This window comes from Styela clava, chromosome 9 (genome assembly GCF_964204865.1).
Source record: "Styela clava chromosome 9, kaStyClav1.hap1.2, whole genome shotgun sequence".
Taxonomy (NCBI): Eukaryota; Metazoa; Chordata; class Ascidiacea; order Stolidobranchia; family Styelidae; genus Styela; species Styela clava.
This window is the reverse complement of record NC_135258.1, coordinates 12,541,757-12,556,528: the sequence shown is the minus strand read 5'-3', so window position 1 is coordinate 12,556,528 and position 14,772 is coordinate 12,541,757. Positions and strand designations below refer to the sequence as shown.

Genomic DNA, 14,772 nt, shown 5'->3' with positions numbered 1-14,772 from the left:
TTTAGATACATGAATATTTTTTGCTAGTTTGCACAGGGTAAAATGGTTTGTGTTAAAGTCAAACATCTTCTTCATCAAATTTTTCATCTGGACAACAATAATATTCAACAAAACAAATTTGTCCACTTTCATTTTTGATCATGTATTGGAAGGATAAAAACCCACGATGATCCATTCTTATACAGACTTTACTTGCAAGATTAACTGCTTTTACGGAAGGTTTTAGCAAGGATAAACGGTACTGATTTGACTGCGGCTCTGAGCATTGAAAGATTTCTACCATATCAGAATCTTTATGAATATCATTATCTGTTCGTCCACAATATCCTGAGCTTGAAAGTCGGAAATATGGTTTTTGTGGAGACATCGTAATCTCAACCACATCAGAAGTGTGGTCTAACTCGTTAAAAGCGTCTCGCAGACAATCAGCTTTCATTATAATTTTATTAACAACATTAGCAGCGCAGAATTCAAAATCTAGAGTCTCTTCTGACTCTTGCGTCTTTATACTACAATCAGTTGTAATGTTTTCTTCTTCTAAGGTTAGAGTAAGAGGTGAACCATATCCCCCATAAACCATTTTTAACGATGTTGTCATAATGGAACTACTTCCAAATATAGTTAAACACTCTTGAAGAACGTTCAAATTGATACAGAAGTTTACTTCTTCATGGACATCATATTCATCAAAAACAGTTGCTTGAATGAAAGCATTAGCTTGCAAACATTTCGCATCTTCTACAGTTACTTTCAAACCGTTTTCTGTTACAAATACAGTTGCTACATCTTTGAAATGTATCGCTTTTAAAATGTGTGAAAGATTTCTTGCATTACCAAGTTTGGCTAGGAATGTGTAATCCTCATCTTCAAGCGTTGTGCCATCCATTTATCAATATTTATAAAGTAAAACAGCTTTTTTGGATTAACAGTAATATCTAAAAATAGAACAAATCATTTTATTATATGCTTGTAAAACTATAATAGGCAATAAGCACACAAACATATTATAAAAAACAGCATTGTATAGTCATGGCAATGACATTTCATTAAATTATGCTGTAACAGGTAAGCTACAAACATTTGAAGATATGTTAGGTAAAATAATACCATGAAGTACTCTTTTTTTGGAATTTGTAATAATAACTAAAAAAATATCATTCTATTAAATACTTGTAACAATACAATGGGCTTATAGGCACGCAAAAATTTGATAAATTACATCATTGTATAATCATGTCAATGGCACCAACGAATAATTTTAATCTAAATTCATTCAAAAAACTACAAACAGTTGAAGATATATTAGATAAAATAATATCACGAAGCACTTTTTATGGAATTTATGATAATTTTCGAAAACATGTCATTTTATTATATGCTTGTAAAACTACAATAAGCACACACAACTTTGGTAAAATACATTGTATCAATTTGTATGGTATAATCATGGCAATGAAACTTAAATATATTATAACTATAAAATTAAAACTACACTTGAAGATATATTTAGGTAAAGTAGTAGTACAGCAGTTACGAAAATTACAGTGAACAATAGATGTTAAAACTATGACAACATAATACAATTTATATATTAATACTAAGATAACTGATAAGGCACAGTGATATGTTATCTAACATTTTAATCAGCTGATTCTGCAGATAAAGCAGCTTGAACTGTTGCAGTGGCACCAACCGGATTCGTATCTTCTTCTAAGTTCTTCATTTCCATCAAGATGAGATTACTAAGATAGTGAACTTGACGTGGCTTCGACAATAATTTATCCGTTTTCTTTTTGAAATTTTGTAATTCCTCTCGCTGTTTTGCACAAAAAGATTTGTGAGCTTTCATGTCTTCTTCGTAAATATGTTTGAAAGATTGTGCTGCGGCGGATGCTTTAATTCTGCTCTCGTAAATGATGTCTTGATAGGTTTGGGCATCTTTAGCTGGTGGTGTTTGAATAAGTGAATGCTGGACTAATACATCAAAAAAGGATTTTTTCTCGAAACCATATTGACGAGAAAATTGAACAAGCAATGGTGAGCGACCATACACGTTGAAGACATTCCTTGAAAACTCCATTGCACGCCCAGCAGCACAAGATGAATCGCTTTTTGGTGCAATAAACTTCGTTCTTAATCCAGCAGTGCTTTCAGTGGTTGATGTCAAAGGTTCTTCTGTAATTGTTGAAAGGGCATTTTGCTCAGATGCTAATTCCGCAACACGCGGTGTTAGTTTAGGAGAATGTGCACAAGATGCAGCATCTGATTTAGCAGTATGCATTCTTAATCCATGCGTTTTTTGAGATCCAGTCGGTGATCGAATTGACGATGTTTTAGTTGAAGCAGCGGAGCTGTATGAACTTGCTCTTCCACCTAGAGACTTGGCTGCATGATCAGGTCTCTTTTTCTTTTTTATAACTTCCTCCTTTCGCATCCCATCTGGCTCTAAAGCTGCCATATTCCATTTTTCATAAGAGCGAGGTGGCGGTGGAATACCTGAAATCCATTCGCCGCAAACTTGAGCTAACATTTCCTTGAACGCTGGTTCGTCAAACTGCCTCCATGACTGCGGAAATGCAAGGCAAAAAGCAGCATAAATTGATTGAGCCAGAATTGTACCATAATTAGCGAAAAACAAATCTCTATACTTCGGAATTTCAGCACTGAGTAACAGACCAACAAAATTGGTTGATATTCTTTTAAAGAGCTTGCCTTGGTTGATTGGATCAGGATGAAATTTTCTCAAGAAAAACCACCAGAAACCATCTTGCAGTATCGATTCTTGCATTTTTGAAAACAGTAGTCTGCAAAACTCCCGACGAAACGCAACTTTGTGTTTCAAATCTGGTTGAGCAGCGACAACATTATCAAGCACCTTGTTAGTTTGTAGAGAATGCGGTAGAGGAGCACATTTCTTCTTATTCCATCCTGGGAACTGCTGGAGTTCAACCAATCGAGGAGCGTCACTTGATTTTGCTCTTGGAGTTCCAGGAGCTTGTTTTTCTACATCAGCACCATACTTTTTCTCTGAAGGAGTTGTTCCACGAATGCTCATAGAGGGAGAATAGCTTTCAGCATAAGATTCAGTTCTCTTTTGCGGCTCTGGTGTTCTACTGTCAATTTCAAGCTGGCTCTCATATTTTGATAATTCTTCATCAAGATTGGTGATTCTTTGGTTAATTTTTCCAATCGTACCAACAAGAAAAGAAGCGGGCGATTCTTTTTGTAATTGTTCAAGAAGACGAATTTTGCTTTGTACTTTTTTGTCAACATCGAATAAATCCTCTTCACATAAGCTCATAGGAGACGCGATCCTACTGATGTGTGACATTTTTCTTATTTTTATACCCAAAAAGCAGTCTTTGTTTGGAAAAAAATTACTACATTATCATTCTAAAATAAGAACAAAATCCGTTTACAGTATTGCAAAGCACATAACCTAGAAAGCGTGCAGTGATTATCCCAGTCAAAAACCCAGTGTAACTAAAGTATAGGTCATTGGCATAATTAGTCTATATCTATACTAAATATAAATTCAACTAAGGTTATATGGCTGGGATTTAGAAACAATTATTTAATTACACAACTACAAGCGACAGTGAAATAAGTCAAAATAGCATTTTGGACATTTTTTAGGTTGAAATATTATGCCATATTGAGATTCGTTGAAGGCTGTTATATTGATCCATATGCAAAAATCAGGATAAAAGTTTAATTTATTGTCACAAAATTTGACACATCTTTATAGCAATAATTTGGATCAAAATTTCAGAAAAAAATGCCAAAATATTTTTTTAGGAATGAATCTGGAAATGTGTTTAGCATTGTTTAGAAGTGAATGACTTGATTGTGTTTGTTGATGCTTGTTGGCGTTTAGTTTCAGTGGGTGAATTGAATTCTAAGGACAAAGTTTTTAAGGACTTATTTTATTTTAATACAATTACCTTGATTCAACTTATTTTCTCCAAATAACTATGAAACCATTATAGAGTGTTTCATATTTGCACTCCGTCAATAACATATCAATTTAAACTCACAATAGATAGTGTATACACAAACACAAAAACATTAGTTATATATGATTTTTTGCATTATCCATCGATGTAAAATAATGTGAAACGGTATGGAATACCAAATCAAAGGATTCACTGAACATTCAAATAAGATTGGTGTCATTGTCAAAAACAGACTTTTTATAATTTAAGCAATATTGAAATATAACATTTAAGATGGCATTGTATACCTATGCACTTAATAAACAAGACACTTTTGAATAATATTATATCAGATATAATATTGCATAAAGTGTGCAAATTTCAGAAAGTGATTGTAGAGGACATTTATGTGTTTCAGGATGAAAAAAGGATGAAGTTTTTTTGTAAACTAATATTAAACAACAAAATTTTCAACCCAAGATTTTGTGCTTTATTTTTATTATTCCAGAATCAAAATGGAAAAACGTTTGCCACTTACTAATGATTGTAAGCACTGATTATACCATGTTTAGTTGTAAAAAAATTACAACCAGTGTTAACAAAGCACAATCAATTTTGAATCCAGAATTTTCTAAACATTTTTGCATTGAAGTAGTATGTAACCAATAATTGATGCCATTCAAAGAAACAACAAATAGAAACTTTTGACTAAAACTAACAATTTTTATAAAAAATGATATTGAGGCCCCAAAAGAAAGGCATCGGGAAGCACAAGTTTTGGTAAAACTTTTCAGTCACTTTGAATTGGAACAACTTGATAAGATTTAACAATGATTGCACAATGCATTCAACAAAATAAAACCTACGCTTGCTACACTATTGCCAGCGATCAATGACTGCATTTCTATCAAAAAACAATTAACCATGGAACTTGGCTTAAAAAATCTTAATAATGACAAAGTACATGTAATCTAGCGATCAATATTTAAATTCAAAAATTGTCTTATTTTTTAGACTTTAATAACCAACTTTGAGCAGAATATTATGTAGTTGTATTCATTTTTATAATAGAACTAATAATTTTCAACTCTAAAGCTTAATTTGAGAAATAAAGGTTTCTAATCTAATACCCTATTACATATTTAAATGAAGGACAGTACCACATGAAATACATCTTTATAATCAGAACTAAAAATTTTCAACTCTGAGCTTAATTTAAGAAAAAAATTGTTCCAAAACTAATACCCTCTTACGTAATAAATGAAGGATGATACCACTTTAAGGATATGCACCCTAAACAATTTCATAAAGTAACGTAAATTTAGTCCTAAAATATGATTGGGCACATTTTTTTCTGTTAACAATTAGATTTGGATGAATGAATATGAAACATGAACTACAATAATACCATACTAATCAATTCAAATTGAGTATGTATAGCATGGTATTTTTATTCCTGCCGCAACATCCTTGCATTATACGCATACACAAAGGCATTGAGGAAGGATTGGGAGTTAGTGTCACGCAACCTCTACTGATAGTTAAAATAATATCGTCCACAATTAATCCCCAACTTCAGTGAATTTGATTAGCAATAAAAATATTGTATAATTCCCACTTTTAATTATACACTACGTAAAGATTACCTAACAATTACAAGAACATATAACACAAGAAATGTTACAGACACATTTTCAAGGCGATTCTCTCTCTGCTGTGTTGTAATCAATGTGGCAAAACCAACACTAGATCATAAATTATTTTTATCAGCCAATATGCAGATATAAATTACATACCTTACAGGATAATTAACAAATTACATACACTAATGTTTGTAACATCTGATAAAACCATAAATACAAAATAATTTGCAAAAAAACAGGACAAATACATGCACCGCAGCTGTGCCTAACTTTAAATTTTTGCACATGCATAGAGTTTGATAAGAATTTCATATTTTCATCAGAATTTAGATGGCAACAGCTGCTCTGGTCAATGTCGGAAAACATTAGAAAAAAAATTATCAAAAATGCCATTTTCACCAAAAACAATCGAACATTTTGATATCTCAAGTATATATCAGTTGTTCAGACGTACAACAGTAAATTTCCTAAAAAAAATTTCTGTGCTCAATAACTTCACTTTTACGGTTCTTAGTGAATTCAAAGCCTACATAGACATACAAGAGTAGGTATGAATGCACAAAATGCAACTATAATAGGTAAAACCAAGCTGCTATTGTCTTCTGCATAAGGATTTACAGCAGGAGGGCCAGATTTCAATTTCTCCCGCTTTGCTTGATCACTATAACTTGTCTTCTTGTCGTCCGGTCTGGTTCCCACATCAGGGGATTCTTCCTCTTCTTCTTCCTCCTCTTCCTCTGCCTTGTTGAGAAGATCCAAAGGAGGTAGCTGATTCACATCTTCTGGTTTTCCCTTCAACAAATAGAATGCACATATCTTTGGATTATCAGCAGCACCTTTTAAAAACTCCACAGTCAAAATATTATTGAAAGATGAAGATTCAGTTCCAACATTCAACGTTCCTTTTTTAATGGAAAAAGGGACGATTTCATCATGTGCAGTTGCGTGGCCAACTTTATCGAAAATATCCAGAGATTGTACAATCATATGTTGATTATTGAGTTGCACGTTAAATACCTTTTGCTCTGATCCAGTAAAATAAACTTCAGAAAATTTAAGCACCAAAACGTAATCACCATCACTTTTAACTGGAACATCGTAACTAAATGATTCATCATGCCATCTCTCAGTTTGATAAAGAACTTGATCATTATGTGAAACTCTTCTAATATTGAATCGTTGACCATAATCACTTGCAACTCCAACTTTTAATGGATCGGCAATATACTGTATTCCATTTGAATCAACATGCTGTGTTCCTCCTGCATTTACTGCATAAATGACATCATTTGCAAACGTAATATCAATGAAACACAATAGTGCCAAAGTAAATGGTATAACTAAAGATTCTGTTGCCCACATTTTTCTAATATTCTGAAAATTAGAAAAAAAAGTTATCAGCTAATGCAGAAAGAAGGGCGCATATTCAATAAACGTCGTAAGTACTTCTAGTTGGCGTAACATTGTTACGACGAGAAAACGAGAGAAATAGCTTGCTTAAATTCGGGTTATCGAATGTGCGGTTTGGATGACAATCCGTATACTTTGACGAGCCTTATTTCGTCACTGTGTCGTAGTCAGGCTGGGGTTAGAAATGACATATGCGAAAATGGTTATGCCATACTAGAAGTACTTGAGGGCGCTTAGTGAACTAGCCCGCCAAGAAGTGTTACAATATATTTTCAGATTCTGACATATGAAACCACCGTAATCTGCACTTTTTCCCAAATTTTTCCTGAACTTGCAGTATGGCACAATTCTCTGATTCCGAGAATAGAATATCTTTTTTTGAATCCTGATCTTTTTTGGCGGTATTCAGAACTATAAAATACGAAGTAACTTGGAAAAGCGAATAACTTGACATAACTTATTACATCGCATTTTCCCAAGCCTGGAAGGAATGCATATTTGCTAGATTAGCCATATATTACTTAAGAGTTAAGACACTCACCCTTGAGTGGTACATACCATATATGCACATACTCCTTTAAACTTGACTATTTCTCTCATTTATAGGGTGGGGTATCATTACTCAAGGGTGCTATATTTAGTATATGTCCAAATTTTATTATTATGTTTACATGTATTATATTCCATGTTGTATTGTCTCTATTTATTGATATTGTCTTGTCCTACCAACTCCTTTGTACAAACAGTTGGGCATACTCCACTCTTACTCCTGTTGCAGTGTTGCCTATATTGCTACCCATCCACCCTCCTTGCACAACTGTCTGTATGAAGGACCATTATACTTATTTGATTTATTGCATTTTACAGTTTTATGCTTATCATACAGTCATAGGGGGCAGGGGGTGTATGCCGCACTTTCATGTGTTTTAAGCCAGTATGGTCTTGTGTATACATCCCGTCTTCAATGTTGATATTTACTAACTCCTGTGTTTTTGCTTTTACGAGACGAATAAACATACATACACACAACTACATTGAAAGACATTACTCGAAAAAGAAAATCCGATTTACTGGAGGAAAAAAATTTACTATAGCATTCTAGTTTTCAGCAAAAAAAAAAACACAATTTGGTCACATGCTACAGCTGCACAGCCAGACAGTGCCATTTTTTTTTTTTTTTTTTTTTTTTTTTTTGCCAAATTCAATTCCAGAGTCAATATGGAATTATTTAATTATGTTTTTGAAGCCAATTAAATTTTCAGTTTTTGTTTTATATAATTTTATTTATTTTTTGTTTTTTTGAAACCAATTGCATGTATTGCGTTCCAATTACGGTAATTGAGGAAAATTAAAACAGTTGGATAAACAATTATTAATACATATCAAACCCAGTGATGATAATCCATTTTTCGTCATATATCCGTTTGTATTGAAGATTGTCCATATTTCGTCATAAATATAGTATTTTTATGTACATATATAATTAATTATTTTATATTAGCATGGAAAAAGAAAAGGTTTCAAAAAATTAGACAGAAAATTCAAAAACCTATCATGCTACTAGATTTTCATTTAATCTGTCTATGTTATGCAATCATTTATATAGTCAAACCTCCTAAATCAAGACAATCTCAATTTCTTCAACTCATTATCGATTTTTGTAGTACATCATCAACGATTTCGTCAGATAATATTCTTTGTCTATCAAAATCTGACATTAATCTGATTACACCCAGGAGTTTGCATTTAAAAATAGCTCGCAAGTTACATTGCATTTGGAATACATCATCATATTTGACACTATTCCTGAACTCCCATATGGCTGATTTTCCACATTGAATGATTAATGATACCACTTCACTATGAATATTATTAGCAATAATTATGTCACAATTGATTTCCCTTACATTGCACCACTGCCAAAAGTCAATTATCCAATCACAATAACAAAATAAATGTATACAGGTTTCTTCATTTTCATTACAAAATACACATTGTCCATTCTCATCATCAAACCAATATTTTAATTTGTCCCCCGTAGGTAAACCATTATGTAAAATTTTCCAACTCAGAATTTTATATTTATTTGAGAGTTTATATTGCCAAATATTTGACCAGTCTATAGGAATATTCAAATTTAATTTTTGTGTAATGTACATATCATGCCGTGTAGCAATTTCTGTGATTTTCCTTATTTTCAATAAACTACTTATTTTTTTGGTGGATAAATTGGAGTTCATATATCTATCGATTCCAAGTCTGTTTTCGGGTAAATTATGATTTCTCGATAGAATTTCTTTCCAGCTAATAGGTAGATTGCCCCAAACCTGTTGGATTTCACTAGAGCATCTATTTAAATAAAAGAGCTTTCTTCTGTGATCCCCAATTTGATCAATAGAATATATTCTACTTGTTAAATAATGCACAGTGTTATCCACAATATCAGCCACAGAAATGACTTTTGCTTGGATCCATTTGGACGAAAATCTAAAATTTTGCTCTGAGATTAAGGGATTGTACCATAAAATTTCATTTTTAACCTCTGTAATATTAAAGGGATGATTTCTCTCCAACTTAATATCCTTGAATGAATTGATAATGGCGGTATAAAAATTAGGTATGGTAGTTACTTTGTCAAATTGGACTTTCAAATACAGACATTCCAAATTATCTTTGGACAAAATATTACAATAATTATTAATAAAATAATTGGCTCTTTTACTCCATGGCCTACTCTCGTTTTTGAGGATTTTAAAAATCCATTTGACCTGAAGAGCTTTTATTTGGCTCCTGAGGTCTAACATATTCAAACCTCCGGATGTGAAAATATTAGATGTAATTTGTCTTGACACTAGTTGAGTTTTATTATTCCAAATGAATTTCCATATTATAGATTCTAATTTTCGAACGAAATTTCCTGGCATAATTTCAAAATTGGCTATGTGCCACACTTTGGATAACATTAATGATTTGACAATAATAATTTTTCCTATCATTGATAACTTCCGTCCCTGCCATAAATTTACTACATTTTGAATTGAGTTAATGATTTTCAACCAGTTTTTATCTCTTGATACAACATTGTTTCCTATATAAGCTCCTAGAATTTTAAGCTCTTCTTGAATTTGAATACCCTTGTATGAAGGTCCTAAGTTTAGCCGTTTTGCTGACCCACACAACAATATGTTGCATTTTGGAATATTTATTCTCAAGCCTGTAGCTTTTTCAAATTCTGCCATTAATTTTAATACTTCATCTATGGAGGATAAACTTTCTACTGTGACAATAGTGTCATCCGCAAAACCTTTATATTTCTCCCTATCTCCTGCACAATTTTGAAAACCTATTATTGCTCTATTGTATCTGATGCTGGATGCTAACAATTCGGACATTATAATATATAAAAGTGGGGCAAGGGGGCAACCTTGTCTAACTCCTCGTGTTATACTAAATTGCTTTGATAAATATCCATTTGTTATTATTTTTGCATTGGTGTTGTTAAATAGGGTATTGACCCATCGAATGAAATAATTACCAAAATTAACTTTTTTTAATATTCTTAGTAACAAAACTCTATCAACAGTATCGTAAGCCTTTTCTTGGTCTATACTAAAAATTATTAACGGTTGGTTTTGTTTATTCGCCCAAAAAATGTCATCTCTTATTGTTAATAAATTTTCATGAATCGTTCTTCCTTCAATAAATCCTGTTTGGTCATGATTTATTATATCAGGCAGTACTGCTTTCATTCTCAAAGCTAAAACTTTTGCGATTAATTTATATTCGAAATTAAGTAGAGTAATAGGTCTCCAATTTTTTATATCATTTTTATCTCCTTTTTTATAAAGTAAAGTTATTACACCAAGACTTGTGTTCTGAGACAGACATGACTGTTTATGATAACTATTATAGATTAGTAAGAGAATTGGGCGCAATTGTTTCCAATTGTTCCAGACAGTGCCATGCATCACAGCATTCTGGCATTAGGAATACCGTACTGTTGCCATAGGTAGATTCAGAGATTGCATCACCAGTCTGCCAGCTATTTCTGTACCGTACTCAATTGCCGAGGCAAAAACCCTTGCTGTTAGAAGATGATGGTTTTCATAATTTTCTTCAAGCATTGATTGAATTGCCCGAACGTCTGAATGACCAACGTTACCCTATTAGCCACAATTTGCCATCCTCCAATTTCGCGGTGGTCAGAGGGTTAATCGTGCATACATTTACAGCGATTACGGGATTTTTAGCGGGGCATACCTAATGAATTCAGACATGGGACTACCGGTAATAACATGATCTTTTACATCAAATCCAATCCCATTAATCAAATCTGCAGCACGCTAAACTAAAATGTGGGAACAGAATTGTGGCCAGGGTAACCGAAATTGTGAGATGGGCAACCCTAAAATGCGGGAAACGGGAACGACGAAAACTGCACTAAAATGCGCAAGTGCAGCTTCAAGTATTTTGTGACGTCTAGAGCTGCCGCAAAACCATGGCGGGATTTCCAAACCATGGCCGCCATGACCAAACCAACGGCGACTGACTTTTTAGCTGCCACAAACCAATAGCGAGCTGCCGTGATCAGCCGTGGTTACGACTGCAAATCGAATATCACAAATTTTGCTGCCGTAACCACGGCATGTCGGCTGTCCCTGATGGTGATAAATCTTGGGTAAGTTGGAAGGCTTTTCTCATAAATACAGTTTTGATGTATTCGGGGTAAGGTTTAGATTTAAGTAGATATAATTCCGCATGATAAACTAAAATATTGTACACGACTTTGTAAATATACCGGTAATAGCGCGATAAAACCATGGCAATAGACGCCGTGGTACGTTCGTGGCAGGAGCTGCCATTAAGTGGTAAGAACTGCGCCTCAAAATGCGGGAACTGCGGGAACGACGGGAAATTGCCAATACTAAAATGCGGGAACTAGGGGAGTGACAGGAACTACGGGAAAATTCCACTAAAAATCGGAAATTTCACAAAAAGCGGGAATGACGGGAAATCGATTTGAGGTACGGGAAATATTTATTTTAGAGTATGTTTAGGGAGAAATTGTACTAGAAAGTAAAAGCAATGGTGAATATACGCTTTGGGGTGTATGTACATGAGAATTTCACTAAAATGTGGTATTGACGGCAAATCGCTTTAAGTAGGGAAATATTCATTTCAGAGTATGTTTAGCAGAGGCGTAGCTTAGGGGGGGGCAGTGGGGTACATATGCCCCCGGGCGCCAAGGTACAGGGGCGCCAAAATGGGGCTGGCAAAAATTTCACAACAAAGGTAAAAAAACGGTCACAAGCAAGATCGCACCGGCGGCAGACATCTAATCTTAGTACATGGCAAACTGCACACTTGGTCAGACCACTTACGACTGCCGACGTCATCACGCACATAGCACGGTCAGATTTCCATCGTAATTACATGGCCAAAAAAATTTGGCCGGAAAACAAAGCAAAATTTGATTTGGTAACGTTAGGTAACAAAATGCACCGGGTTAATTACGTGGTTCTGTATCGTTAAGTTCTTGGCTGCGCACTCGGATGTAAGTTGATATTAGTTCTGTGCTGGAGACAAATGGAAACGGAATTTGGTTGAATGATGTTAATACATGTTTTGAGTAATGCGTGGATTGTATTTTGTTGTCAAAGTACCGTACTTTGCGGCAGAGTTACATAAAATATATTATACTGTGCTAAAAGACCTCAATGCCGTTTTCGACAATTCGTCGAGATTGCACAGATTTTGCAAATCTCTACCACACGGACATCAATGGCCACGAACTTTTCACCGAAATTGGAGATTGCAGAATGCTGCTCAGTAACAGAACTGTAGATCAACCAGAAACTCCTTCGGCTCTTCTTGGTTTTATTGTGTCTTTTGGAGACGACGTTTTATTCAATCTGCGAATTTCTCTACAAATTTTGTTAACAATATCAGTTTCAATTGCAAGCTGTGAACGGTCTTTCAGCAGATTGAAACTTATTTTGTCGTATTCGCGTGCATCAACGGGACAGGATCGTCTCCGTGATCTTGCACTTCTAAGTGTTGAAAGAGAAACATTGGAAAAAAACAGATTTTGATGACGTGTTAACCAGTTTACGACAGTGAAATTGAAAAAATGAATTTATTTTAGACTATGTAGATCATCTTTGACAGTAACTGAGTGGGACATATGCTCTATTTTGTATAGCTTTGCTTCTTCTTTAAATAAAATGTTCCATTAAAATTTGAATTTACATATACATATATTTTTGAATAAATAATAAAATATATAAATACATATAAATTTGAATTCACATATCGTCACGCTAATAACCGAATTGCGCAAGTCATTTTGGGCGGTTTTGAATTTTTCATAAAATAGGTATTTATGTAATGCTGCGCACCTGTCTGTTAACTCAGATTTTATTTTAAGAATTCCGAAACCCATAAAAATAGAAATTTTGTATGATATGCAAATTTGTTCAATTGTTCCGTCATAATGAATTATCATTGTTAACGCAGGACTATTGTGACGTCACAAAGGCAAAATAACCTAGGCGAAGGATTTTCGAGTTTTTGCATCTCAGATTCTAGCTTAGCGCTAATAATTTTCAATTTATACTACTGTATAGGAAGGCGTGTACTTGTGATATTTACTGTCTGAGCAATGACATTAAACAACATGATAGGCAACTCTGACGTCACTCCATAAGACTACAGGCAAAACATTGTATTTCATGATACGCTCCAATGCACATATTTCTCGTCGCCTTTCGCGTCCGTTTTCCGCTCGCTTTTGCTACTCGGCGTCTTTTTTACGTGTAGTACCTGCCTTTTTGCGCCTGTAACGAAACAAAATAATCTCTATATCTAAGAAGTTTTGCTTACTTGGAAAGCTGGAATAACAGGCAAGCTGTAAAGAGCAATTCTGGACATCATAGACGTTTTTTTTTATCAGAGAAGATTACAAACGCGATAGCGGAAAGATTTGTGTGGAACATTTTGCAGATAATGACAAAGTTCAAAGTTAGTAATTTTAATGTTTGCGCTTAATCATTGAAATTTCATTTAAAGAGGGTGTCATACAAAACTGTGCTGCGATACAATTCCATAACACAAAGTTTGCACCTATCGAACTTGCTTTCGTAGGTGAATTTATTAGACATATTACATATTCAGTTAATCGTAGGTAACATTGCTGGTACATAATGCATCGTAGATAGGTTTGTTTAAATTTAGGAATTTAGCTCATAGCCCACTAATTAATATTATCTTCTATGCAGGAGGTTGCAGGGCTGAATTCAACTTGCAGCCTTACCGATCACCTGACGATGCTCATTTAGTTTGGCTCGAGCAAGTCTTCTTAAAATGCTTGTGTGGATGGAAACCACCTATATTTTTTGCCTTCCTCCGATTTTGGACAAATTTATTCTGAGGAATTTCGCATATAATTCTCACTGATTGTTGGCTGTTTATAATTCCTATTGATTGTGAATTCTGATTATAACAATGAGTTGAAAATTTTTTTACCTAATTTACTGGCACCTTTTTCTTGTCAATACTCCAAGCTGAGGTAATAAACATGACAATACATTTATGTCATCTGGAAGCAGAATATGCACACTAATTAATAGTTTGGCACATTGAGATAATACATCATGACAGAAAATACAAGTTAAAGATATGTATGACCATCACATGGTAATTAAAATTAATAGGGGCTGTGGAGTATGGAAAGTTCAAGACAAAGAAAAGAACAAATGTTCATAGCTCATGAACTCTCAATTTTG

The 14,772-nt window shown here is 33.9% G+C and overlaps 3 protein-coding genes across 3 annotated transcripts; all 3 read right to left on the bottom strand.

Annotated features, from left to right (window-relative positions):
• Positions 1-43: 43 nt before the first annotated feature.
• On the bottom strand, positions 44-934 carry LOC120338964 (cell cycle checkpoint protein RAD1-like). Its single transcript, XM_039406988.2, has one exon. The coding sequence runs from the start codon at positions 884-886 to the stop codon at positions 59-61; it is 828 nt and encodes a 275-aa protein (XP_039262922.2). The 5' UTR covers positions 887-934; the 3' UTR covers positions 44-58.
• LOC120338960 (protein FAM227A-like) lies at positions 935-3,360 on the bottom strand. The gene has a single exon (XM_039406984.2). It carries the CDS (start codon positions 3,329-3,331, stop codon positions 1,640-1,642), a length of 1,692 nt encoding a protein of 563 aa, XP_039262918.2. The 5' UTR covers positions 3,332-3,360; the 3' UTR covers positions 935-1,639.
• Positions 3,361-3,391: 31 nt separating this feature from the next.
• LOC120338963 (malectin-like) lies at positions 3,392-6,970 on the bottom strand. Its single transcript, XM_039406987.2, has one exon. The coding sequence runs from the start codon at positions 6,938-6,940 to the stop codon at positions 6,098-6,100; it is 843 nt and encodes a 280-aa protein (XP_039262921.1). The 5' UTR covers positions 6,941-6,970; the 3' UTR covers positions 3,392-6,097.
• Between the last annotated feature and the right edge of the window lie 7,802 nt (positions 6,971-14,772).